At 46.5% G+C, this 26893-nt stretch overlaps 1 protein-coding gene across 1 annotated transcript in view; it reads left to right on the forward strand.

Moving 5' to 3' along the window:
• Nucleotides 1–26893, forward strand: part of Znf608 (zinc finger protein 608) — a 105848-nt gene that overhangs the window by 38354 nt on the left and 40601 nt on the right. The window contains exon 3 of the mRNA XM_042674480.1: nucleotides 8223–8478. Within this exon, the coding sequence (XP_042530414.1) occupies nucleotides 8223–8478 (256 nt within the window). The remainder of the gene's footprint in view (nucleotides 1–8222; nucleotides 8479–26893) is intronic.

A 26893-nucleotide genomic window follows, 5' to 3' on the forward strand; every position in this document is an offset into this window, starting at 1 on the left:
GCTTTGGGGTTTAAAGGGAGGATCTCACAAGTTTGTCGAGGCTGGCTTCAAACCTCAACGTTCTAGCATTCCCGTTTGGGGTAGCTGAAATTACAAGTGTGAACCACTTCCCCAGTTCTTGGTGTATTTTTTTTTGTTTTTTGTTTTTTGAGTCCAGTCGTGGGGCCTGAACTCTGGGCCTGGGCGCTGTCCCTCAGCTCTTCAGCTCAAGGCTAGCGCTCTACCACTTGAGCCACAGTGCCACTTCCGGCTTTTTTCTTTTTTTGCTTATGTGGTGCTGAGGAATCGAACCCAGGGCCTCATGCATGCAAGGCAAGCGCTCTACCACTGAGCCACCTTCCCAGCCCATTGGTGGGGTTTTTAAGGGACATGTCTAAAGAGATTGCATTATGTACATGGAGGACCTGAGACCAACTATCTTAAGCAATAGGCAGTAAAAAGGAGTCAGGTGTGGCATCAAAGCACACAAAGGTTAGTTTTGTTTGGAAGACGTGTTCTTTCCATCTCTCCTACATTATCATGTGCAGCAGTTTGCTTTGGGCTGACTCAGGAAGATGCAAATTCTGTCAGAGCCACACCATCTTGAATGACCTTTCAGCTTGGTCTCCACAAGCTTGAGAATCAGTTTACAGATCAGGGAAGGAAGAGCCGATTAAGAGGCCCACTCAGATCTTCTGTGCCGTGTGTCCCGTGTGCCTGGTCGGAGGGCTGGGTGTGCGGGAGGGGGCCTGGTCTGGTGGTCTGAGGATCTGCCATGGGCTTTGCCTGGCAAGCTGTAAAGCACATGTTGCTTTGATCGTGGTCCTGAAAAGTATCACATTCAAGAGCAGCGGGTTAGGAGTGATCAAAGTTCAAGCCGTGCCATTCCCTGTCAGGAATAGAGACTCAAACTTGATTAATTTTGGAGAAAGAATCAGTACCTAATTTTATTTTATTTTTTAAGTAGAACAATGCTTGATGCTTCCAGTCTTTGCCTCCCAGCGAGCTGCAGCGGCAGGCTTCGGCCTCTGTGCATGCGCAGGGGAGCGTTTTCAGGCCTTGCCTACGTGGCTAATGAAGCGGTAATGTTGCCCAGATGACAAGGGGGGGTCTGTGGCTGTGGTCACCTCTCAAGGACTGAGACTTTTTTCTGTGGCAGCACAGTCTCCGTCTAATGCTTTTTAAATTAAAAGGTGGCTGAGGGCCGACTCCTAAAGCAGCCGAATAACAGCGTCTGGAGGAGATGTGAGCATTGAGTAGCCATGCCCCAGCAGGCCCATCAAACGTGAACATGTTGAATCTGAGCAAAATGAAGCCTCACTTCCCCCTCTGGTTGTTGGCAATTTTAGCCGCCTGGGATCGAGGGGTGAAGCATAGGACAGCTGTGGAGATTGGTGGCAACAGATGCGAGAAAGCACAGAGCAAGTGCTCCTTGTCAGGGCTCAGCCCGGAGCCAGGCCAAGGGAGGAGGGGGTCTCTCTGCGCTGAGGCGGCCAGGGGGTCCCCTCCCCTCCCCCGCCCCCGCTGCTCCTATCCCTTTGTTGTGGCTGGGTGGAGCAGGAGACCCCCAAGCCTCCACTGACAGCCTCCTGGTACCGAAAACCACGCTTGGCTGTCACAGGGAAATGCTCTAATGATGAGAAGCTGCCACCAGCAACACTCCAGCTCTGGAGCGGCCCTTGCAGATCAGCACTCGGGAGGCCCTTGAAAGAAGGTGAACGGGAGAAAATATTGCCAGGACCTTTGCAGATTTTCCTCTTCCAGCCCTCTGATTACACACACTAAGTGCCGCTATCTGTGTAAATAACCTTCTCCTCCCCTCCCTCCACCCTCGCTGCTCCCCGCCCTCCCCCCCCCTCCCCTGCTCTTAGGCTCTGTGGCGTGATAAATCGCCTGGCTACTGCTCAGCGTGCACCAACACCTGGGAATAATCATGCAAAAATAACAGCGAGAGCCTGCCGTGCGTCTGTTCTTGACATTAACTTTCCTCCGTTTGACAGTCTGCCACCACCAGCTGTTAGACTTATGGGTCTTTTTTTCTTCCTTTCTTTTCTTTTCTTTTCTTTTTTTTTTCCTTTTCCACTGAAGATGGCTGCTTCCCTGCTTTCCTCTTTGGCTCTCTAATAGGTTACATCGGCGTCCCATCCAGATGACAGAAAAGAGCTTTGACAAAAGAACCCCTGATAAAATGGGCCAGTTCTTTATTCTGGTTTCTTAAATTCTAGTTATTAGTACTATTGGATCAATATTTCCCCACTGATTTTTATTATCCCATTAGAACTATAGTAGGATTACTCCTTCAGAATGGTGTTCATAATTTGCTTGCTTTTGTGTTCCTTCTTTCCTTTCTCTCTCTCTCTCTCTCTCCTTCCCCTCCTCATTTGTACAGGTGTTTGAACTCAGGTCCTCTAGCTTACTTAGCTTGCTTGCTCACTTGCTTGGCTGGTACTCTACCATTTGACCCATGCTTTCAGTCTGCTTTTTGTCGATTAGAGCTGTAGTCTCTCAGACTCCTGCCTAAGCTGGTGTGAACATCCGGCTTCTAGTGGTCAGCTTTCTGAGTAGCTCACATGACAGGCGTGAGCACTTGGTATCTGACCTTGAATCACTTTTGCATGTAGCAAATCCTAACATTTGGCTCTATGCAAACAGATCACCTATTGATTTCTTTTTAGTTTGGATCTCAAATATCTTTGTAATGATGAGAGTCATACCGACCTCCGCAGTGGCCCCTATTTATTGAGTGCTCTCCTGTACTTGGCTTTCTGTCTTTGGAGTAGTCACATGAGGTAGTGGCACACAGAGCCATTGGCTGGCTTAGCTTGCCTTGGCCAATGCCAGGCCGAGGACCAACTCCGAAGACTGACGTGTGCCCCGCTCCTATTGACTTACACAAGGCCCCACGTCTTATATGCAGGCCACCAAAGACAGTCCCTTGGAAGGGGCTGTTCAATTACAGGTGTGGTTTCACTGCGTTTATGAGTGTCCCGTTGTGCTGGCTAAGCGTGCAGTGCACTAGGGTCGTGAGCAGACTGCGCACTGATGGTGTTGCACACTGATGGTGTGTAGGGTGACTGTGATGGAGTTTAGGTGAGCTTCAGTAGACGTTTGGCCCAGCAGCGTATGCAGAGGTTACATGATGTTGTACTAGTTTCGGGCTCATCAGTAGCTCCCCACAGCACTGCCATCTTTGGTAAACAGGGGTGGGTTTGGCCCACTGGCTGTTGCCAGATGCCAGTGTGCGAAAGGCTGAGCTGCTCGGGTAAGCCCCTTTCTCTTTCCACTTTTAACACACTTTAACCACACTTAGCCATGCATTTTGGGGGGATTATAGATTTATGTTAAATATAGTAGGATATAAAAAGGAGCTTTGTGGGGCTGGGCGGGGTGAGAGAACTAACTGCAATATCAAGTGTAGCAGACCAGGGGCTGCCTGGCTCTCTTTTTCTTCTTCTCTTCTCTTTCCTCTTTTCTTTTCTTCTCTTTTCTTTCCTTTTCTCTTCTTTCTCTTCTTTCCTTTCTCCCTTCTTTTGTTTCTCTCTCTGCCTCTCTCATTCTCTCTCTCTCTCTCTCTCTCTCTGTTTTTTTCTCTCTCTCCGGGGTTCACTGAGCTGTGCACACGCTGAGCACTCCCATCGGGTGAGCTGAGCACATGCTGAGTCTCCGGCAGCCTGTTGGGGTAATTCTTTCCTCAGTTCCAAACACGGAGCCTTAGACTAGCCCAGAGCCTTGCTTGGGGTCCCACACAGCAAGGGCTGACAGGGCCAGGACCTGATCCCTAAGTTTACTAGTTGGTATGCTGCTCCCTCACAAGAGGAAGGGCTAGGAGCTGGGAAGGTGGCTCAGTGGTAGAGCGCTTGCCTTGCATGCATGAGTCCCTGGGTTCGGTTCCTTAGCACCACATAAGCAAAAAGAAAAAAGCCGGAAGTGGCGCTGTGGCTCAAGTGGTAGAGCGCTAGCCTTGAGCTGAAGAGCTGAGGGACAGCGCCCAGGCCCAGAGTTCAGGCCCCACGACCAGGACCCCCCCCCCCCCCCCCCCAGAAAAAAGGAAACAAGAGGAAGGGCTACAAAACTGATGCCACCAATTATCTTCTGTGTGTGCACATATGTGTGTTGTGCACACGCGTGTGCATGCGTGCACATTTTAGTGCCAGAACAAGGGCTTGAACTCAGGGCCTGGGTGCTGTCCCTTACTTAGCTTTTTGGCTCAAAGCTAGCACTGTACCAATTGAGGTATGTCTCCTCTTCAGATTTTTTTTTTGGGGGGGTACTTAATTGGAGATAAGAATCTCCTGGGCTTTTCTGTCTGGGCTACTGTGATGGATCCTCAGATCTCAAACTTCTGAATGGCCAGGATTAGAGGCATAAGCCAAAAGTGCCCAGATACCCACAGTCTTGTTGACCCAAAAACTGATGGCTCAGTATGTAGGTCAGTGACGTGAGAAATCAGGAGGCCATAGACTTGATCTTTTCTACAAGACAAAAATAACTACTGAGGCCAGGCTCAGTGATACACACCTGTAATCCCAACCCTTGGGAGGCTGAAGCAGGTTGGTCAAGAGTCTGAGGCTACATGGTCTCAAAATAAATTTAACAAATGAGTTAGTGTTCTTTAAAATCCCGTTTTACGTATGAGCCACGTGGCTTTGTGCAGGATACCTTGAGATACCCAAGAGAATGGAAACTTCTGGAGGGATAACCTCCCAGGCGGGAAGAAGCGACCACGTTGTTTGGATTATTTCCTTCCTGCCTCCTTTTGGTGGGTACAGGTTCAGTTCTTGTGTATTCCCTCCCTTCCTGTGTCCAGTCAGCTGCTCTTCTGACCTGAGCTGCTGCGAGCCACAGTTTATTTATTACCATTGGACGGATACCGTTGCCAGTATTTTCTGTAGAATGAGAGAGCTGGGCAGGGAGTCTGCCCTGTGGAACATTCTCAGGAAAAGACTAAAGCACACACTCACGTGGCTGGGCAGGGTAGCTGGAAGGCTGAAGTCACCATCCGCTCTGAGGGGGACTCTGTGTGGGATGTGCCGAGCTCTGCCCACAGCGCTGTCTGATCTGTATCTTCAGAGTGGATGGAAACGCAGCCTGGGATCTCCCAAGCATTGACAAATAATTGGAATGTTTTTATTTATTTATTTATTTTATTTTTTTGGGTCCGGTCGTGGGGCCTGAACTCTGGGCCCGGGCGCTGTCCCTCAGCTCTTCAGCTCAAGGCTAGCGCTCTGCCACTTGAGCCACAGTGCCACTTCTGGCTTTTTTCTTTTTGCTTATGTGGTGCTGAGGAATCGAACCCAGGGCCTTGAGCATGCAAGGCAAGCGCTCTACCACTGAGCCACCTTCCCAGCCCTTGGAATGTTTTTAAAGGTAGTTGAGTAAAACGCTTCTGGGAGGGGCAGTAATTCCGCACCCCAACCCCACTTTTCATTTAGTGGCCTCTAGGGAAGAGAGGCCTGCCAGAGACCCTAGGGGTGGTCTTGTGCTCGCCTCTCCCCTCTCTCCACGGGGAGTACGGATCTGGTACTATAGACACATTTTGAGCCAATATCAGGAAAGTGGCACAACAGGAAAACTAAGAACCTAAACTTGGGTTTAATCAGAGTCAAATGTATAAGTCTATTGCCTACCAGATTTGAAGGGTTAGAGTACCATCACACTGGAGTGCTATCTATGATTACCTTCCTATTTATAGTCAAGCTGAGCTATAGCTTTCTCATTCTGGAATATCAGCAACTGTGACATTTTCGTTAGCTGGTACTGGGGGCTGAGCTCAGGGCCTGGGTGCTGCCCCTCAACTTTTTCTTTCAAGGCTGGTTACCACTCAAGCCACAACTCTCATTTCCCATAGTCTGGGGGTTAATTGGAGATGGAGTCTGATGGACTTTCCTTCTCGGCCTGGCTTTGAATCTCAGTACTGAGGCCTCAGCTTCCTCAGCAGAATGACAGGCATGAGGCGCCAGAGCCTGGCTTCTGTTCAGACTTTCATCCTTACCTTTCCCTTGTGTTGGTGGAAGAAGCCTCATTTAACCCACTATCTAGATCACCCAACGGAAGTTGTATTTCTTCTTTTAGTATTAACTTAGGCCATTAATCCGGCCATGTAAAGAATATTTTCAGAATATTGTTTGATTCAGTTCCTTTGGTTGATATGTATAGCATCGGTTTATAGCCAGTATATAGCTAGCTCTACAAATCAAGAAGACGTTAGAAAACCTGCAAAAAAAATGACGGTAACTGATTTCTAGTTTTCTTCTTTTTAAATTTTAGAAAAAGGTTTTAATCTTTTCAGCTTTTCAGCTGTGATGAGGAATACAGGGTCGTCTTGGATAGTTTTTCGGTTTAAGTTTCCTTCCTCAGAACCTCTCTCCTCATTTGTCAGCCCAATTTTAAAATAGGAACTATCAATGGGAACGTTGATCCATCTTAAGCTGCATGTACACAACAGCATAAATCATTATGACCTATAGGTTGGGACTGCTTAATGCTTTTCTTTTCTTGGATTCTGTGATGAAGAATGCCAAACAATAAAAAGCATGGAGCAGAAGAAGTTTTATAGCAGCTTTGAGAGCCGGAAATTTGCTTTCTGTAGCATGCATCTGGGTAAAGGGCTGCTGTGCATCTTGGATCACTCAGGCAAATGAACGACAGTTTATCATTTTAGTGGAATGCGAAGTGTAGTAGACAGAGTCCTTATGGTCACCTGAACAAGGAGCCACCCAGGCAACTGCTTCAACACTTAAATTAGGAGCTTATATTCTCAGCTGACACTCTGGAAATACACTCTTTGTCTATCGGTTAGTTTAATTTTTAATTTTTAACTTTTTTTGTGTATTGGTACTGGGGAGTTAAACGTAAGGCCTAGACACTGTACTTTAGCTTTTTTGCTCAAAGTTGGTACTCTACCATTTGATTCAGAGCTCCACTACTGCTTTTTGGGTTTTTTGGGGGGAGGGGAGGAGGATTAATTAGAGATGGGATTCGCTTGTCTGCCTTGCGAGTCTCATGACTAGCTGGGATTATAGGTGTAAGTCACTACCACCGGCTTTACTACTCTTTTAAAGTAACCAAAATAATATAATATTACAACTGAATCCAAATGCCTACAAAGGGTATCTCATGAAATATGAACATCAGATGAGATAGCGTTTTCCCAGAATGACCTCTGCTCCGTTATTTTCAACATTCACAGTTTGTTAGCCCAGCTGATAAAACATGCAAGTATCATCATCCATTAGTCCCAGACCCTGGCCATGTGTGACGAGAGCATGCAGGAAATGGACCGAGAGGCTTTGTGAGGCTTTTCCACATACACAAAAAAACAACTATAAAGCTGTTCTGTAGTAGTTCTACCAGGTGCTTGGTGGCCAAATGGACTGAGGTTATCTGGTGACCCACCTGTTGTCTAAGTGTGTAGATTTTGGTTGCGTTATGGCTAGACGTTTAAATTTGTGAGGAACTCCTTTGCTTCCCTCCTGGTGATCAAGGTCCAAGGGAGGTATCTGTACACCCAATTTGTCTTACACTTGCCTATCATTTCAACTTCCTGCATTCTGAGAAGGCTCCCAGGCCTTGGTCAAACCGACCCATGACCCTGAAATGTTTAATCATCAGACGTGTGCACTGGTGAAAACTCCTGGTCTGTTGATGTTGGCATGCACATTTCTTTTTTCCTCTGTATGACTTCTGCTAAACTTTGCAATAGAACACTTAATTAAGAGTTGCTGCTGAGTATATGCTAATAATATCCACTTTGTGTTTCAGTATACGCAATCAAGTTTATATATGTTGTATATTCTGTAGAGTGAGTTAATATATTTTCATAGTGATTTAATTCATTATGGTTTATAAAGTACTTGGAAAACAAATTTAATCCATTTCCTTTGCTTTAAATGCCCAATAATGCAGACGTTATTGTTTATTTATTGGGGTTTCTTCTTTGGAAAATGTTATAATTTGAAAATAAGATTTCAGTATGAGTGGAAGATAGTCTTAATTTTGCTCAGTAATTTTCATCCACCTATTCAGGAAGCTTGCACTCTTAGGCTTACCTTGTTTGACGTGAAAAATGAAAATTGCCTATTTCTGTTCCACTTTGTATTTTTGGCACTGCCAGAGCCATCGGTGCCTATGGTAATTGTAAATGGAGTTTGGAATGATGCTCTGTTCTAGAGGATGTAAAGAGATTGCATAGCGGAGCCCCGGCCACCTGCAGCCCCACTGCAATAAGCCTGTCTGTCTTTCAGGTTGACTCCCTGTTTACAGTGCCAGCACCACCGCCGCCGATCGCCAGCAGTCTCACGCCTCAGCTTCTGCCCTCCTACTTTCCCCCATCCTCATCCAGTATCGCAGCACCGGTGGAGCAGCTGTTGGTCCGGACTCGGTCCGTGGGTGTCAATACGTGCGAAGTGGGAGTAGTGACGGAGCCGGAGTGCCTTGGGCCCTGTGAACCTGGGACCAGCGTGAACTTGGAGGGGATTGTGTGGCACGAGACCGAAGAAGGTAAATACGGCCGATTTTGTTTTTATCTCCCTGCGCCCTCCTCTCCCTCCTCGCCGTCCCTCTGGGAGGGGGAAGTGCTCAGCTGCTATATTCGGAGAGGACAGGAAAATGGTGGTTTGGGCTCGCTGGGTTCTGGTTGAGGTAAGCGCCACGCTGCTCTTGGTGTGTGGCTGCTTTGACCTTCACGAGCTGGAATCCAAAGGAAGTGCTTCTGGAAGGATTCTGAGAAACCCAGGGGCAGGAGGCGCGTTCTGCACTGCCGGGGTGAATTGTGAGAACTGGGGTCTCTTGGTGTGTGTGCCAGCCGCTCTGTCTTAGCGTGGTTGATTGAGATTGCAGAGGTGTATGGTTAAGCCTCCGAACCCCGCAAGCATTCTTGCACATAGGAAGGACCCTTGTCATGAGTGGCTGGCTGTTGAAGCCAGGGCCCAGGGCTTGAACTCTAGTGGAGCCAGTCATCTCTTCTATTGCCAGAGACAGAACCTTTTCTGCGCCTTAACTCAGTCAGCCATTTGGCAAGTGCCATCTGTGAGTCACACGGAAACAAGGTGTAAGGGAAATGGATCCGTGTATCATTGCTATCGGAAGTATGAATGGGAGCATGTGCCAGGCCGATAGTGGCTTCAAATCAGGGTCAGCCATATCTCGCTGCACGTGGTCACCAGATACCATGTTTCAGATGGCCTCTCATTAACAGGCTAACAAATACTGAGAACTAAGGGCCAAGAATCTAGACTTGCTCTGTTCTGCACAGATGAGTAGGACAAAGGAGTTTCAGGGAGAGGTGTGTTCTGCCTTCCGCCTTCCTGAGGTACAAAGAGGAAACTTTCTTCTCTGCCTTTGAACTCCATTGGTCAAAGATAAAGAAGAGAGCTGGTACTGGGTGCCTCCAGCCTGTAATTCAAGCTGCTCAGGAGGCTGAGATCTGAGGATCATGATTCAGAGCCAGCCTAGGCAGAAAAGTCCCTGAGACTCTTATTTCCAATTAACCACCAAAAAGACAGAAGAGGAGGTGTGGCTTGAGCAGAAAAAGCCAACCAAGAATTTGAGGCCCTGAATTCAAGCCTCCAGTACTAGAAGGGCCGTGCGGGCAGGTACGTGCACACGCGCACACCCATATTACACACAAGGAAGAGCGGAGCCTCAACTATTAATTAGGTTCCTCTAAATCAAGAAAAATGAATGGAGGGCCAAAAGGGAGGAAGGAAGAAGGAGGAGGAAGAGGAGGAAGAGGAGGAAGGAGAAGAGGAAGAAGAAGAGGGAGGAGGAGGAGGAGGAAGAGGAGGAAGGAGAAGAGGAAGAAGAGGGAGGAGGAGGAGGAGGAGGAGGAAGAAGGAGGGGAGGAGGCAAACTATATACAAAAGAGTGTGAGGGGTGGGATAGGGGAAAATCTGGGGTAGGCGCAGTTGCTGAACAATAAATAGTCCCAACTGGTTGAAGGAAGACAGAGATTCTTAGGGACGTCTTGGAACGCAGCTTATTACATTATAGTGTATGCTTGTGTGATAGGTTTTCACAAACTGACAAAACATTTTGCAGAGAGAGCCTCTAAGGAAGAGAAAGAATTATACAAGTGAAAGTGACCGAAAATACTGGCTATGGTATACTCTCTTGTACCTCCTTGTGAAAAGAAACAAACCTTTATTTAGTAAGTCACATTTCTTTCAGGTACACATCTTTTTTTTTTTCCTGAACAGCAAAAAAGACTTGGAAAGAATAGAGTCTAACTTTCATAAACTTGATAGTCATTTTTTTTTTCTACTCAGAACATTTACTCATGGGGACAAACTAGCATCTGTCAGTTTACTGCTTGTCAAGATTTTACTTAATGTAAATGTGGGATAAGATAGTGGCTGATATATATTATAAAACTAGCCACATCTTTTTGTGTCAGCTTGGGTTATTTTTCCCACTTGCTGATTTAGTTTTGGCTTTTAACTTTAGCCTCTAGTAAAAGATGGGATTATTTAGGATATAGAAATCTGAGCCATGCACTGGTGGCTCATGCCTGTAATCCTACCTACTCAGGAGGCTGAGATCTGAGGATCATGGTTTGAAGCCAGCCTGGACAGAAAAGTCTGTGAAACTCCTATCTCCAGTAACCACCCAGAAAAAGCTAGAAGTGGCACTGTGTCTCAAGTGGTAGAGCACTAGCTTTGAGCACAAAGGAACTCAGGGACAGTATCCAGGCCTTAGGGCCAGCAAAAAAGAAAAGAAAAAAGCAAAGAGGAAGAAAAAAGAAAATATTAGTTTAAAAAATACATGTTTGTGATATAATGAATGAAATGTGTAAAAGGAGAATAATGATACTTGGTTTATAAGCTTCAAGAGCTTTGGTGCGTGTGTGTAGAGTCCCTGAGAAGTTGGTGTACCCAGAAGCACCTGCGCTTCTGTGCTGTTGCCTGTTCATCTCTAGGTATGTGTTCCATTCAAATACTGATCCCCACCTTCGGAAGGCAGGTGTTTAGGTACTTAGTCCAGGACCTTGGGCAGTTCCAGGATTTCCTCCCCAGCTCACATTTTGTAGGATTTGGATTGTGGGGGATATTTTCCTGTAGAAATAAGGAGTTAGACTGCTAATACAAGTTATTTTTTTTGCTGAATAAACCACTGTTGAATTTAAGAACCTGTCTTGGTAAGGCCCTGGATCACAAAATATATTTACTGTGCAACCATTTTCAATAGCATTTCACTTGCATTTTTTTCATGGTACAATGTGTTGAAAGCCTTTGCACGAACTTAAAAAGTTAAACTCACTTGATCATTAATGTTTTTCCCTTTCAGGAAAGAGACAGACACACAGACACAGACACACACTGACACACACACACACACACACACACACACACACACACACAGTAGTTTGTCGTTTGAGGTTTTACTAAACAAAGAACTGCCAATGGAATGCATATAAAACTGTAGGTGCCTTTGACTCAGGTCCCATTGGTTGAGTTGAGTAAAATCCCTGATGCGCTGATTTTGACAGGATTATATAACTGGTTGTGTTTTTCACAAACCTCATGTGTGATTTGCTTTCACACGTGTGTGAAGATTGTGCATGCCTGGGTTTTGAGATGCTAGAATGTTAAGAATTTTTATTTGTGCTCTTTGGGGGATGTTGATGGGGCTCAGCCAGATTGGAATGTGAAATCCCAATTTAATACTTCATTGTTCCTGGTGCTTGAAATTCATTACTCAATGAAAGCTCGCTCAGGCGTCCTTGCCCCAATGCTGTTGCTAGTACGTGAATTTCCTAGTTGTCTAAGAAGCAAGCTGTGCTCAGGAAGAGTTCTATGAGTGAGGTTCCCTCTGGAAAAAATTAGTGGGCTTCAGATCCTGTGTAACAAGAGAGGAAAACTATAATACGGTTGGATGCTTGCTCATTTGACTCTGATCTTTCTCCTTTAAGGTGGATGCATAGAAGTGATGATGTATAGTTCAAAATTGCTCTCAGATGTTGGAAAGTATTTCCTTAGCATTTTGTTCCTAACATTGGGGACGCACATGCCTATGTATAGTTATTTGTTTGAAAATTGGCTCTATTTTTAGGAGGGGAACTAATGAGAAAACCATAATGTATCTAGCAATATGTGTAAATACACGTGCTGACTTGGCTTCTTAGCTCTTTTGAATGTCCTTTCTTTTTGTATCTTATTGAATCCTATTTTTTTTTTATTGTGCTGTTTTTCCTCTTTTTTGATCACACTGGAGAACAGACTTGGTTCAAAGACGCTCGGTCACCTCTCATTCTGCCTTCATTCACCACTGCTCTAAAACCTGCTCTGTCCTTCTCTAATGGTTGAGCAAAGACATTAAAGCAGCAAGAAAAGCAATGCTGGCATTTGCTAACTATGGTCTTTTAAGCATGCATGGTGTGTTTCTCTGCTGTGCCTTTGAATAATCTGAAGAACTTTCAAAACATGCAGATGCTAAGCACCCTCCAGGCTCTGCGCTGTGCTGGGTTGGCAGCTGGGTCTCTCTGGTGAGCAGACATTGGTGTTTTATCAGATTTCCAGAAGTGATTGGATCGGGCAGGCAAGGCTGATGATGAGAGGGAGAGAGTGTTGCCTGCGACCTTTTCAAGCTCCTTCACCTTCTCTCTTTAAGGGAGCCCTATGTATTGTATTGCTTCGTGTTCCCTAGCAGAGCACGGAGACATCTACTCTTTTACTTCACAGAGACAAAGAAGCTGAAGTGTGGCAGGTGAGCATAGTTGTTTATCCACTAAGGAGAGAGAGGGTCTAACCTTGGACCTCAAGGTGAACTCCAGGGGATTTGAGGACCTTCATGAACAACTGATTTATGCTAACTTGGCGGGGCTGGACCTTACTGTTGATATCTCAAATGAGCCTGGCACAATCATTTCATCCTAAAGTCTCTGCTGACTCTGTGTGTGTGTCTTTCTGTCTGTCTTTCTGTCTCTGTGCCTGTGTCTGTGTCTGTTACAGGGTTTAAATTAAGGGCTTGTGCTCTCATGGTTGGTGCTTTACTACTTGAGCCAGCCTTTTGCTGGTAAATTGGAGATGGAGTCTTGTGGACTTACTTCCCAACACTGGCTTGAACTCCACATAATCCTTCAGGTCTCAGCCTTCTGAGTACGTAGGAATACAGGCGTGAGCCACTGGTTTCTGTAGAATTAATGTTTTAAAGGTAATTAGCTAGAGAAATAAGTGCATTCTCTTCTAATAACTCCAGCTGCTCTTAGGCTCTTGCGCTTCTCGTGTACCTCCAGACTCATAAAGGCGGCAAAGGCGGGGTTCTGCGCCACATCCTCGCCAGTCATCTCATTTCAAGTAGAACATTGCTCTTGAAATTCTGATAAATTTGGAAGAGATTAAATGTTAATCCAGGATTAGTTTGTATCTTCAGTACCTGAATTTGAAAGTCGTAAGAAAGATATTTAACCAAGTGAGGCATTGTTGAGGTGTATCTCTGTGTTTTTGTACATTCAACCGGGCTTCTTAGGAGGGAAGCCAGTCCTTCTGACGTGCATGCTTCCTCACCCCTCAGCCTGGGCAGTCTCCAGTGGCATTGGGATGGCTAATTGGCACTGCTCCCAGCTGTTCTGATTGGGGTAACCCGACCCACCCAGCGCGTGTGTCTGGCAAATAAACAGTGCCACTGTAGACTGTGAACGCGAACTTGCCCCTTCCTGGCCATTTTGCCGTGGGGGCATCTTGTGAGAGTGTCGATGGATTTTCAGGTCTCGTTTCCTCGTGTTTCAGCCTGGGACTGGCCTGGGATGGTGATACCAGGCTCCTGTGTGGCTGAGATCACAGACCCACCTTACCTCACCCTGTGTAGTTGTTGAGATGACATTTCACTGCCCTTTGGCCTTGAACCGTGAACCTCCCATCTGTAACTCCCAAGTAACTAGGATTACAGCATGAGCCAATGGTTGACTTGGTTTTCTATCCTTGAGATGGGGGTTGGGGTGGTTTATAGTATGTTGTCCAGGATGACTTTGAACTCTGGAGCTCAAGCAATTCTCCTGGTTCAATCTCATAAGTACTTGGCATTCTGGACACATACCATTTTGTTAAAAAAAAAAAAAAGAGGGAATGAACAACAAAATTCAGCAGAAATTTTTCTTTTCCTTTCTTTTTTTTTCTTTTGTGCCAGTCTTGGGGCTTGAGCTTTGGCCCTAGGCACCGTCCCTGAGCTGTTGGGCCCCAAAGCACTACTTCCAGGAGCCAGAGCTTCATTTCCAGCTTTGTTTGTGGTTTGGTGGAAATAGAAGTCTCATGGACTTGCGTGCCTAGGCTGGCTTCAAACCATGATCCTCAGAACTCAAGTCTCCTGAGTAGCTAGGATGTCAGACATGAGCCACTGGCTCCTAGCAAAAGACTTTTCTTTTTAAGATGGAGAAAACGGATGTTACCAGCTTCGCAGAAAGACCTCTCAGGAGATGAGGTCCTCACCTGGGCAGGAAAGTCCATGAGACTCTTATGTCCAATAAACCACCAGAAAACCAGAAGTGGTGCTATGGCTCAAGAGGTAGAACACTCGCCTTGAGCTGAAGAGCTGGGGGACAGGGCTCAGGCCCAGAGTTCAAGCCCCATGACCAACACCCCCCCCCCAAAAAAAAATCACCAAAGCAAAAGAAATATAAAAAAATCTCCTCTCTTCTCTCTTCCTCCCCTCCCTTCCTGTCTGCCTGTCTGCCTGCCTGCCTGCCTGCCTTTCCTTCCTTCCTTCCTTCCTTCCTTCCTTCCTTCCTTTGCTTGCGCTTGCCCTGTCTGCCACCAGCTCAAACCCTTCCTAGAAAGGAAAGGAGACTGTCCCTTTGGAGTAATTGTCACAGTGATTGAGCAAGATAAATCACCTGTGCAAGTGGCCCTGCTGCGGCTGCGCCTCAACCCAGGACTTGGCTCTGTGTGGCAGAAAGGTTTAGATACCACTTCTGCCTCTGTCTGGAGTGTGGTCCTGTGTCACCTGCCCCCATCCCCCTGCCCCCCCCCCCCCCCACACACACAAGTAAGCCAAGAACAAGACGTAAATATGAGGAAGCACAAACCCGGTGGAGAAGATTAGTGTGTCCACCGTCTACTAGGAATCGGGGAAGTAGGAGCCTCTTGTGTTTGTGTCGCTGCACGTGTTGCACGCGTGTGCACACGCACGCGTACGTGCACACACGTGCCTGCAGGTAGTGGGGCTTGAACCCAGGGCCTAGGTGTTGTCCCTTGGCTTTTTGGCTCAAGGCTTGCATTCTACCACTGCCCAACCACTCCACTGCTGGCTATTTGGTGGCTAATTGGACTGGTTTTGAACTGTGGTCTTCAGATCTCAGCCTCCTAAATAGCAAGGATTTGCAGGGTGAGCCGCCGGCGTCCAGTAGAGTATTTCCTGACATACGAGAGCAGTGTGCAGAGTTCCTGGTGGCACACCTGCCCTGCCCTGCGCAGTGTTGCTCCCGCCGCGTCTCCTCTCTCCAGCTCTCTTCCCCTGGCAGAACTAGGCAGGCCATTTTTCACAGTACTACTCCCCAAGCATCCCCGCACGCCCCCCTCCACACGGCCTTTCTGGTCTCAAATCAGTTTGGCTTGTATTTCTCTAGAAAATGGAAAATAAGCTATACTATGATAGAATGCAGATCATAGGTTTCCAAAAGCTTGTTCTCAGCACAGAAAGTTGGCTCCTGGGCGTGATTCCGGGGTAGCTGGCAGAGTCTGACATAACCCAGTTAGGAGACCCAAATGGGGCAGAGAGAAAGTGCTGTGAGTTTAGGAGAAACCCTGATGGCTCATTTCATAATTTCTTATAGCGGAATAGTAAATCTACCCAGGATAGCCTGATATACTTCTTTCGTATTTCGGCTTCCAATTGAACGTGCAGCCACAGCTCTTGCCTAGTGATTCAGACTTCTCAGCTGACATGTGGCACTGGTGTGTCTGAACTATTAAAACACTTTTGTCTGGGGACATGGCAAGCCTAGTACTCTTCTGGAAAGAAACAACGACAACAAAATCGGGGTGCAATCTAAACCAAATGGGTAGAGAAAGAGTGCATTTCTAGTTTCTATCTACAGTGACTAGCCTTCCTTAGTTGAGTCTGCGTACGTGTGGATGAATATAAGTAGCTATTTTTAAAATATGCTACAAAGCAAACATTTGCCTGCCAGTTTGAGGTTTTGACTGAAATGTGGGAATTCAATTCAGCTTATAGAGTGAAATGTTTTTCTTTGAATTTAATATTCACCAAATATTTTTACAAAAAATAACCCGAACAGAGTTTTCAGCTATGTCTTTCCTAGCAGGAAGAAAATAACCAATCAGTTCCCCCACCCCCCACCCCCATCTCCCCGCCCGGGGCAGCTTGGATGTGGCCAGCTGGAGTCCCTGGGGACTCCCATGTACAGCTGCAGGGCTGTAGGTTGTCATGCAGATGTCTTCTTGAAAACCATGCTGACAGACAACATTTGAAATAAGTCAAGTCAAAAGAGCCACTGAGATGGTTGCTGTGTCTTCCTTTGCTTGAACAGCTTGTTTAGAAATCCAGCAAAGGCCACCACCCTGAGTACTAGTCACTTTGCAGGTTAGGAATAACCAACCACTGCATGCGTGCGCTGCTTCCCATTGACATCTGTCAAACTGCTGCTGCTGCTGTTGTTATCATGATGATGATGATGATGATGATGATGATGATGATGGTAGTGGTACTTGAATTCAGGGCCTGGGCCCTGAATCCTTAGCTTTTTGCTCAAGGCTAGCACTCTACCACTTGAACCACAGCTCCACTTCTAGGTTTTTACTGGCTTTTTCTGCCCGGGCTGCCTTTGAACATCTATCCTCAGAGCTCATCCTCTTGAATAGCTAGGATTATAGACACAAGCCACAGGCACCCATCATAAAACTGTTTCTTATCTAAACAAAGAGGGTGGATAGCAAAACCAGGCAGAGCCATAAGAGGGCTTGAAGGCTTTGGCTTGCTGCTCTCTGATCCCACAACCAAGACAGCTGCAGAAAGGCCCGGGCTGAGAGACCCTGGAGAAAACACATGCATCCGGGTACTGGAACACAAAGGAGGTCAGAGGCCGTAGGGCGGGGACTGTGAGCCTCTTGGAAAACACTAGAGCCATGTTGAATTGTCTCTTGAGAAGAGAAAAACCACCAGGGATCTTTTTTTAAAGTTCTGAGATGACAGTGGACAGATGCCCTAATGGGATGCAAAGCAGAAAGAGCTGGTTTTCAAAGAAGCAGAATGTGTGAGCAGCTCTTCAAATTACCTGGGGCTCCACATTAACTTTCAGTGAATCAGGCGGCCTGTGTTCCCCAAATCCCAGTGAATTACTACAGAAGACCAGAAATGTATACCTTTCAAGAGTTCACTTTATATCTGGCTCTTGAGTAGAATGTCTTTTTGTGTATGAGCCTTACCTCCACTTCCAGCTTTTTGCTGGTCAATTGGAGATAAGAGTCTCATGGACTTCCTTGCCCAGGCTTTGAACCGGGATCTTAGCTAGGATTACAGTAATGGCTTTTTAAAAGGAACATGGTTAGCTGAGCTTGCAATTTCTTGTGAGTAGCATATTTCTAAGTATAGGATTTCAACAGAACACATCATATGTTGAATGTAACTGTGAAGTATTTGAGACTGTGATTTAACATCACCATCTTTATTTTCTCATACTGAGCAAAATAAGGTATGGGTAATTTAGGAGTTGCGGAGGAGTCAAGATGGAAAACTGAAAAGCACAAACTTCTTAAGCTTTAGTGCTGCCGTTAGGAGGGGTCCAGGGACCTTGTCCACAGGCTGAGGTGTCCCTTTAAGGGATTCACCCAGGCACACAGTTATGACTCATAAAGCGTTGGTTAGTTCGGAGCCAGACATGGTAGGGAATACCTCTAATCCCAGCACTCAAGAGGTGAAGGCAGGAGAATTGAAAAATGAAAAACTCTGAGGCCAGCCTAGGTTACACACATAGCAAGACCCTGTGTCAAAAAAGAAACATAAATAAATTGGGGTCAGGTAGAATTAGTCCTGATAGCTAAGCCAGTTCGTGGGAGTTTAGATTTTGGTTTGTTGAGCTTTTTTTTTTTTTCCCCCCTGTGGGTTTTATTTTATTTTGTGTCTGCACTAGGGCTTGATCTCAGGACCTGTCTCTGGGCCCTGAGCTTTCTTGCACAAGGCTGGCAGTCTACCAGTTGAGCCACAGTTCCACTTCTGTGTGTGTGTGTGTGTGTGTGTGTGTGTGTGTGTGTGCGCGCGCGCGTGTGGTTAGTTGGAAATAGAATTTGACAGACATTCTTGCTCAGGCTGGTTTTGAACGGGATTACTGGGATCTCAGCCTCCCGAGTAGTAGGATTACAGGCATGAGGCACTAGTGCCCTTTTTCCCTCCTCTAGATTTGACTTGTATCCTGCCCCTGCTGATGGGTAGAGTCAGGCTTGACATTGAACTTCACTTAAGGAAGGTGGGATGTGGCAGATAAGTTCCCAAGGGGCATGCGTGGCTAACTTGCTAATGTACTTTGGAAGGAGAAGAGAGTAGAGGGCTTCGCTTGTAGGTCTACCTTTGTATTCCTTTGCTCTGCGAACTCTGGCAATCTGAAGTGTTAGCATGTGCACTTGGTGCCACCCTGGCGTTTGTTTCCTTCTGCTCATTAATGAAAAGTGACAAAGGACAGCAGGTGTGCCGAGCCAGTTGGGAAGCACATTAAGATTGATTGCAATCCAAAATGGAAATGTTAACATCGTGGGAAGGTAGCTGAAGCCATCTATTGCACGGGAATGTTTTGTTTTTCTGGAGGTGACTGGGTCCACAGTACCCAGTTTAAAAAAGAGCATTACAAGTGGTGTGTCTTTCTAAGCCCTCCAGAGAACTAAGCAAAAGGAGTGCTCTATATTTCCTACTGAATGCTCTGCTTGTGACACCCTCTTTTGGAAAGTGCACAATTCCATAAACTGGCAAAAAAATGCTGTCATATTTTGATTTAAAACTACTTGTGTTTTTTCAGCACTGTTCTGATCTCTTTGTTTAGCAGTGGTTTAGAAATAAAATGTATTGTTGCGTTCCTGTGCACTTCAGTCACAACTACCCCTGTCTAAACTGTTGAGAAGTGAACTGTAGCAAAACAATCAGAAAAACCAAATTAGAATAGTGGCACACTTGCCATACCTCAGAGGTAACTTTTTTGGTGTGAGTATTTCATTACTGGGGCTCAAACTCAGGATCTTAGATGCTATCCTACAGTGTTTTCAGTCAAAGCTGGGGCTCTACCACTCGATCCACAGCTCCACTTGTAGCTTTTTGCTGGTTAATTGGAGATAAGATTCCCACAGACTTTCCTGCTCAGGCTGGTTTTGAATTGTGATCCTCAGCTCTCAGTCTCATGAATACTTAGGATTACAGGTTGTGAGCCATTAGTGTCTGGCTGAGGTAACTTTTATAAGAAAAGGAGACTGGCTACAAGGAAAGGAAAACCCTGAAACCATTTAAGTTTTGTTGTGATTCTCATTTCCCACTGTCCCCATTTACTGTACCAGTAGATGGGTGTTGGCCTGGTGAAATTCTTTTCCTCTGCTTTGGTAAACACGATCCCATTCCCTGTGTAAAGGAATGCATTGGACATAACTTGAATAATATGATGTAGATCAAAAACGCCTTGGGATTTGTGTGGAGGCTTGATCTGATACAAGGGGAAAGAACTCTGATCACAGGACTGGATTAGACAACCAGGCTATTGCTGATCATGGTAGCGCATGCCCTAAATCCCAGCGTGCTTGGAGGCTGAGACAGGAGGGCCATGAGTTCAAGGTCAGCCTTAGTATCTTGCTATGTACCAGAACCCTGTCTCAAAAAAACAGAAAAAAAAAAAAAAGGGAGAAGAAACAGAGAGGGGAGAGGGAGAAAGAAGAAGCGAGAACAACTGTGTATTCTGACTTCTCCCCATTTGGCTCGTGCCAGACTCCCCTCTTCCTCATGAAAGCTGGCAGAGGGCAGAGGGCAGAGGGCAAGGTGCGTCTGGGTAGCAGAGGAGTGTAGCATTCTTCAGCTGCTGTGAATAGCAGACTCATTTCTGACGTAAAAGATGCCGAAGACAATTCTTGGGAGATAGTCAACCACGCTGCGGTGGCTCTTTCCGTACCTGGGCGAGGGCCAGGCCGTGCAGTGGGCATGCGCGGCTCGAGCCTCCCCAGAATGCACCGGCGTGCGGCGCTCTACGGACCTGGACTGTCTGGTGAGCCCAAGGTCTGGATCGCTCACTTCCGGCTGGGAAGCACGTGCCTCGGCAAGGCCCCCGGGAGGAGGGAGGTTCCTAGGCCTTGGGTCCAGGTCTAGGAGCAGACATTTCCCCACCCACCCCGCCCCGGTGTACTGCGCATGCCCCACCCCGCCCCGGTGTACTGCGCATGCCCAGTGCCCTGTTCCTCCGGCTGCCTGGACACCCCGCCCCAGTGTACTGCGCATGCCCCACCCCGCCCCAGTGTACTGCGCATGCCCAGCGCCCTGTTCCTGGACACACCTGCTCGGATGCAGAGATGCGATCGCATGCGCAGTCACCGCAGAAATGCAGCTCTGCGACCTCTTTCACTTGGGTTCGAGTGACACATGCAAATCGTTTGAAAGGCCTTTGAATTCTGAAAGACCTTCACAAAAAGCTGGTTTCCTTTGCCACCTTTCCCACTTGGCGTCCTTTTGACCCCCCAGAGACAGCTAACTACTTTGAACTTGCATTTTTCGCTCTCTTTCAACACATGTTCATAAGACTAGTTCTGGATGTGCTTTTCTCTAGTTTGGTTATTTGGGAAGATAATGATTTAGTCCTCATATCTTTCCCAAGACAACGGTTTTCCCACCATCTCTCCTCCCAGGGTAGTGTGGATTATGAAATGTCTATTGCAGTGTGACAAATGCTTCCAGAGCACAGAGCCCCGAAGCCAGCAGCCCGGGCTCTCTGGGTTGGGACTCTGTGAGGAACTTGGCTATGCTTCTAGGTCAAGTTGTCTTGGGAGTTTTCACTGAATAGAGCTGAGGACAGTTGGAGCCGACTTCCTCGCTCACTTACACGCTTGCTGGCAGGCTTTAGTCCCCCTGGGCTTTGGGGCTGAGGGCCTTAACTCATTGCTAGACCACATGGGCCACTCCATAAGAGAGGAGCTGCCCTTAGCATGGTAGCTTGTTTCTCCATGAGACGAGAGGAGAGAGACCAAAATAGCATCGATCTTTTTTGTTGTTGCTGTTGTTTTTAATAATTTAATGTTAGAAATGACCAGCCCATGACAGCTGGGTACTGGTGGCTCACGCCTGTCATCCTAGCTACTCAGGATGCTGAGATCTGGAGGATCATAGTTCATGGCCAGTCTAGGAAGAAACGTTTTCTAGACTACATTTCAGCAAAAAGCAGAAATGCAGAGGTGTGGCTCAAGTGGTAGAGCGTCAGCCCTCTGAGCAAGTGGAAGGCTCTGAATTCAAACCCAGGTTAAGGAAGGAAAGGAATGGGAAGGAGAGTGAAGGAGAGGGGAGGGGAGAGGAACATAATTGTGACTCTGAATGTATTATTCACAGAAAGGCCTTCTCCCTGGAGTTAATACTGGATGTTTTTTTTTCTAACTATTTTCTCACTAGTTTATCATCAACTGTCTTGTTCTCTGTGTGGAAATTCATCAGGTTCCCTATGCATTCACTTTTGAGACTCGTTTCTCCCAGTCTTCTGACCTGCTCCTGTCTCCACTGGCTACACAGGCTTGATTCTCACTGCAAGATCTCTCCTTGAGGGCTGCAGTGAAGGTGGCTTCCCTCTCTGCCTCTTTCGCTTCATTGCTGTGGATTCTGTCTTTTGATAGCTTCCTCATGGGAAGAAACAATTGTGAAATCCCGAACACCTAAAAACATTGTTCTTCTCTGTTCTGCTTGGTTAATAATGTGGTGAGAAGAAGAACCAGCAGGCAGACATCTTTCCCCAGGCCTCTGGACCTGGTGCTGGCTCCCCAGGGTGGTCTTGGAGAACTCCAGGGTGAGTCATTCCTATCTGAGATAGTTTGACCCCCGTTGCCTGTGCATAGCTCTTCAGCTTTGTCTCAGCCTTGACGTGGCTCTGTGACCATCTTTGTCATGCATCTTGTAAGAAATCTCTTGTGTTGAGCTTCATCTTCTCATTGGACAGGGAACCTGTAGAGTGACAGAGATGTGATAGGTTTCTGTGGACAGAATATAACCTCCACTCATGTTCTCTCCTTTAGAACTCCTTTATTTAGAACTTTCTGTGTCAGTCTTCTGATCCTTCCTCTTCTCCTTCAGAGTTCTGACTTAAAGGTATTTCCTGGTTTCCAGGGATTCTTCCCCCCCCCCCCCCCCCCACTTATCACTGGTTGTTTTTTTTTTCCACAGACATATCTAGTCTAATATTTTCCATTTCTGAAAGCTATTTTTAAAGCATCAGACTTGTTCCTTTTAAGAAGATGCTTCTTCTTGTATGGTGAATCCAGTTTCATTTTTCTGCAACCTTTCTAATGACCTTTTTCTCTTCTTTTTTCCTCTCAGAACAATTTTTCATTCCTCTTAAGTTGTTATTTATTTATTTATTTTTATGCTTGATTTGACCTTCCTATTTCATGCTGGTGACCTTCCCAATCCTTAGCTGGCTTTCTAATACTGCTGTGTGAAGAAGCTGATTTGAGATTTTGCATGCTTGGTTGGAACTTGTTGGTATAACCATGGTTTGCATGGATCATTTTCCTACAGAGTCCTTGAGCTGTGCCTTTTGGAACTTGAACTCAGGGCCTTGCATTTACTAGCAAGCACTGTACCAGTTATACCACACCTCTAGCTCTTTTTCCCCCCTGTAACTATTTTTTCTTATAGAAGTTTGCATTTTTCCCTGGGGATGGCCTCCAACCTGATTCTCCTACCTTCCTTCCCCTCCCAGCCGGCACACCTAGCTGGGTGACAGGTGCACTTACCTACCTTCCCCTCCCTGCGGCACACCTAGCGGGCGACAGGTGCTTTTATTTGTTGAGCTAGGATCTTGCTTTTTGCTCAAGCTGGCCTTGAATTAGACTCCTTCCAAACACTGTCCCTGCAGTAGCTTGGATTACCAGCATGCTCCACCATGTCTAGTTGTGCATTATGTAAGTCTCCTCAGAAACAGTTCCTCTGTTTTGCTGACTCCTGTCATTCTTGGTATGGACTTTAAGAGGAACAAAAGAAGAAGATTTTACTCTTTATACTATAAACTTTAACTTAATCTTTCTGTGCTTTTTAAAAATGATCATAATATCCTTGTTTTATAGATTAGAAAATGCTTAGATAGCCCAGTTCCTTTTTGAAATTTCTCCATAGTTGCCATTTATTCCATGGCCTGAGACTGAGGTCATTTTGATCTATGTAATCATAATGATCATTCCACATCTGGAGAGGTCATATAATTAAATTTATTGTTATAGCTTTCTTCATCCTTTTTTTGTTGTTCTTCCAAGCGTAGCTTTAGTTACACTTGGTTTCCAAACAGACTATACGTTTCAGAATTTAAAATCTGACAACAGCAGTAGACAGATAAAAATGAAACTTTTTTTTTCCTTTGTCCTTGGGTGGGGGTGAGGCCTCGCACCCTGTCTCTCTTTCCCAACGCTGACTCTCTATCACGTGGATCACACCTCCATTTCTGACTTTTTGCTGGTTAATTGGAGATGAGAGTCTTGTAGCCTTTTCTGCCCAGGCTCCCTTCAAACATTGATCCTCTGATCTCAGCCGCTGAGTAGCTACGATTGCAGGCGTGACCCACGGGAGCTGGCACACATGCAACTTTCTTTAAAAAAAATTATCTTTGAGTAGTTGTGCGAAGGAGTTTCAATTCACTGTCAGTTCTCTGAGTACAATGCATCTTGATAATCTTTCAATGTAGCCAAGTGGCTTGTTTGTTTGTTTGAATCCTGTTTATCTCAATAAAATGAGCTTGGTAGACTTTAGAAATCAATAGATCCCTCAAACCTGAACCTACCTATCTTGCCGGGTCATTATTCCGGGCTTGAACTCCGTGCCCTTGATTGTGCTAATTGAGTTGTTCACGCAGCTGATTTTTCTCCCTAATGTATATAGTAAAACTCTCACTTCCTTCTTCATTGAGCAAAACCCTTGCGTATCTGCACCCGTAAAAAGCTAAGTCTCAGGCATTTTCCTTCTCTAAGGCAGAGGCACTGAAGCCGAGAGCAGCTGCTGGGGCGTGGGCCAGGGCCTGGGCAGGATGCGGTCCACAAGAGATCGGAGCTCTGCTCAGGGAACCACTGCACGTGCAATTCCTTGTGCTTTCCAGCTGAGTTCTCAGCCCAGAGAAGTGCTGTGTCCCTGAGTCTTCTGCTACCTGCCTTCCTCCATTAGCACAAAGGCCATAAAAGATGATGGTGAACGTCACAAGGCTATCTTCTAGGGCACGATTTCTGTCTGGCTTCTTCATGAATGTACCCCCCGTGTGGAGCATGTGGGCAGACCACCAATCACCACTGTTGTCTGAGTGGATAAAGGAAGAAAAGGAGGTCAAGGAAATCCACGGCCATGTCCCTCCACCTGGAGCTTGGTGACTCAGGTCCCTCTCCCCTCCCTGGCCCTCTCGGCTTGTTCAAGGACAAGCTGACAGGCGCCGGCCCCAGAGGTGCTTGTGTGGGGCTCACACCGCTCTGCCAGGGGAGCCAGGGAGGTGACATGCGGTAAGCTGGAGGAAATGATTTCATATCCTTCAAAGTGTTATCTTGGAGGAGCACAGTCTGTAATGCTGGCGGGAAAAGAAGCCAACTTGCAGAGGGCCAGCTTGTTGCAGGCAAAGCTGCTAATTTGTTCTCAGCTTCCAGGAGATTTAGAGCCTTGGCCTCTAAGGCAGTAGCAGTAGCTTAGGGTGGAAGTGTTTTCTTGCTTCTACTGCTAAGCGGGCTACCCGGCAATGGGAGAAGCTGAGATGTTTACCAAACAGGCAGGACTAATTTCCTCCTTTGTAGACAGGGCTGGAGATTTATTGCTTGAGTGCCCTCCCTCCCTCCTTCCCTTCCTCCCTCCCTTCCTCCCTCCCTCCGTCCCTCCCTTTCTTCCTCTCTCTCTCTCTCTCTCTCCCTCCCTCCCCCCTCTCTCTCCTTCTCTCTCCCTCCCTCTCTCCCCCCTCTCTTCCCCCTCCTTTTCAATACTAAGATTATAGATGGGAGCCATCAGTACCGGGCTATCCTCAGGACTTTTCTGACTTGATTGGTAGTCTTGGGTGAAACACCCGCCCTTTTTGTCTCTGAGGACAACCACAGTCCACAGAAGGACGAAGATCTAGAAGCCACCTTGCTGCCCGGAAGGGACACACAGAGACACAGGAGAGAAGCCCCTAGTCTTCTGGCCTTGGGCAGAGCTGATATAACTGAGCCGGAAGCAGTCAGCAAACAGAAAATACACACATTGCTAAGGAGAACTCTCAGAAAATGCTCCTTGTACTTAGCTCTCTGGCAAGTCCTTAGCTGGACTCAGTAACGGCCTAGCTCTGCACGTGAGAGCTTCGGTGCCGGTGGTCTTGGCATAAAGATGCTGGCTGGCTCAAGCTGTTCTTAACTGGCCACCACTTAAGCCCTAAGTAGGATGTTTATTCTGTGCTTGCTTATCAATGGCACTTCAAAAGAAAGTGTAAACTACATGCAGTACTACTAGCTACTCAGGAGGCTGAGATCTGAAGACCAAGGTCTTGAAGCCTGGACAGAAAAGGCTTGGGAGACTCTTTTCTCCAATTAACCATCATCACTACCGCCACCTCCACCACCACCACCACCACCAATAGAAATGAACGTAATGCTCAAGTGGCAGAGCACTAGCCTTAAGCAAAATAGCTAAGGAACAATGCCAAGAACTCTAGCACTAGTCCTGGTACTTGAACTTGTGCACATGTATGTGCACACACACCCTGGTACATGAGCAAGCCAGTGCATGCAGATGCATGCGTGTGCTCACACACACACACACACACACACACACACACACACACACGGAAACACATAAGTGCTCTGTTGGTCAGAACTTCCATGATTATGTACATTATACAGATTATATGACTCTCCTTGTTAATTAGACTAATTTTAGTCCATTATAATTCACTGAGATCCCCGCCTCCACCCTCCCCAAAAAACCCACGGGGCTTTGGATACTGAGAGCTGACGTTTTAAAATTTCTCGGTAATGCCTGGATCAACATTCTAGGAACTGCTTTGTTGCCAGCCTTTTTCTTTTGGCAATGAAAAAAAAAAATGCACATATAATGCCTTCCTTGAAGGTTTAAGGCACACAGTAAGCTAAGACCTCTCTAATTGAACTTTACAAGCTAAAGGAGCTGTTGGAGAGACTTGGAACCGCTTCCAGTCCCCATAATTTAGTAAGGGTTGGCAGCCAAAAGCCATGGCCAGCTTTATTTGATCCATTTATGAATTAAGAGCCTGCCGTAAATTAATTACCACATATTGGGGCTAATAAAATGGAGCAGGAAGGGACCGCCTTTGGGTTCATCTGCAGAGAAGGGTCGGGATGGCTCCACTTCGTGGCACTGAGCGTTGTGGCCCCTTTTGGCTCAGGTCTTTCCACAGCTCTTGACAGGGATGTGTTTGCTTGCTGTCCACCCAAGAGGCATTGCTGGCTCCGAAACTGCTGGAAGGCTTTGCTTTATTGATCATAATAAGCTGTTCTGTCTTATTAAAGTTGCATCATGGAGTCTGGTTTTTAGGAGCCCTATTGAGAATTAGTTGCAGAAGAAGTGATTTGCTTGTATTTTCCGACAGTTAACAGGCAAGCAGATGGAGTAGCAGACCTGAAATCGTTGGGTTGGCTACCTGCCACTGTTCTATGAATTTTGATTTGCACAGATATGTAATAGTTTTATTTTCCCCTGTCTATACACACACACAAGTATATATCTATGTATATAAATATAATTTTTATTTATTTTTTGGAAGTAGTCGCCTATGAGC

The sequence above is a fragment of the Dipodomys spectabilis genome, unplaced genomic scaffold, assembly GCF_019054845.1.
Source record: "Dipodomys spectabilis isolate Male_0828 unplaced genomic scaffold, ASM1905484v1 ptg000019l, whole genome shotgun sequence".
NCBI classification, from domain to species: Eukaryota; Metazoa; Chordata; class Mammalia; order Rodentia; family Heteromyidae; genus Dipodomys; species Dipodomys spectabilis.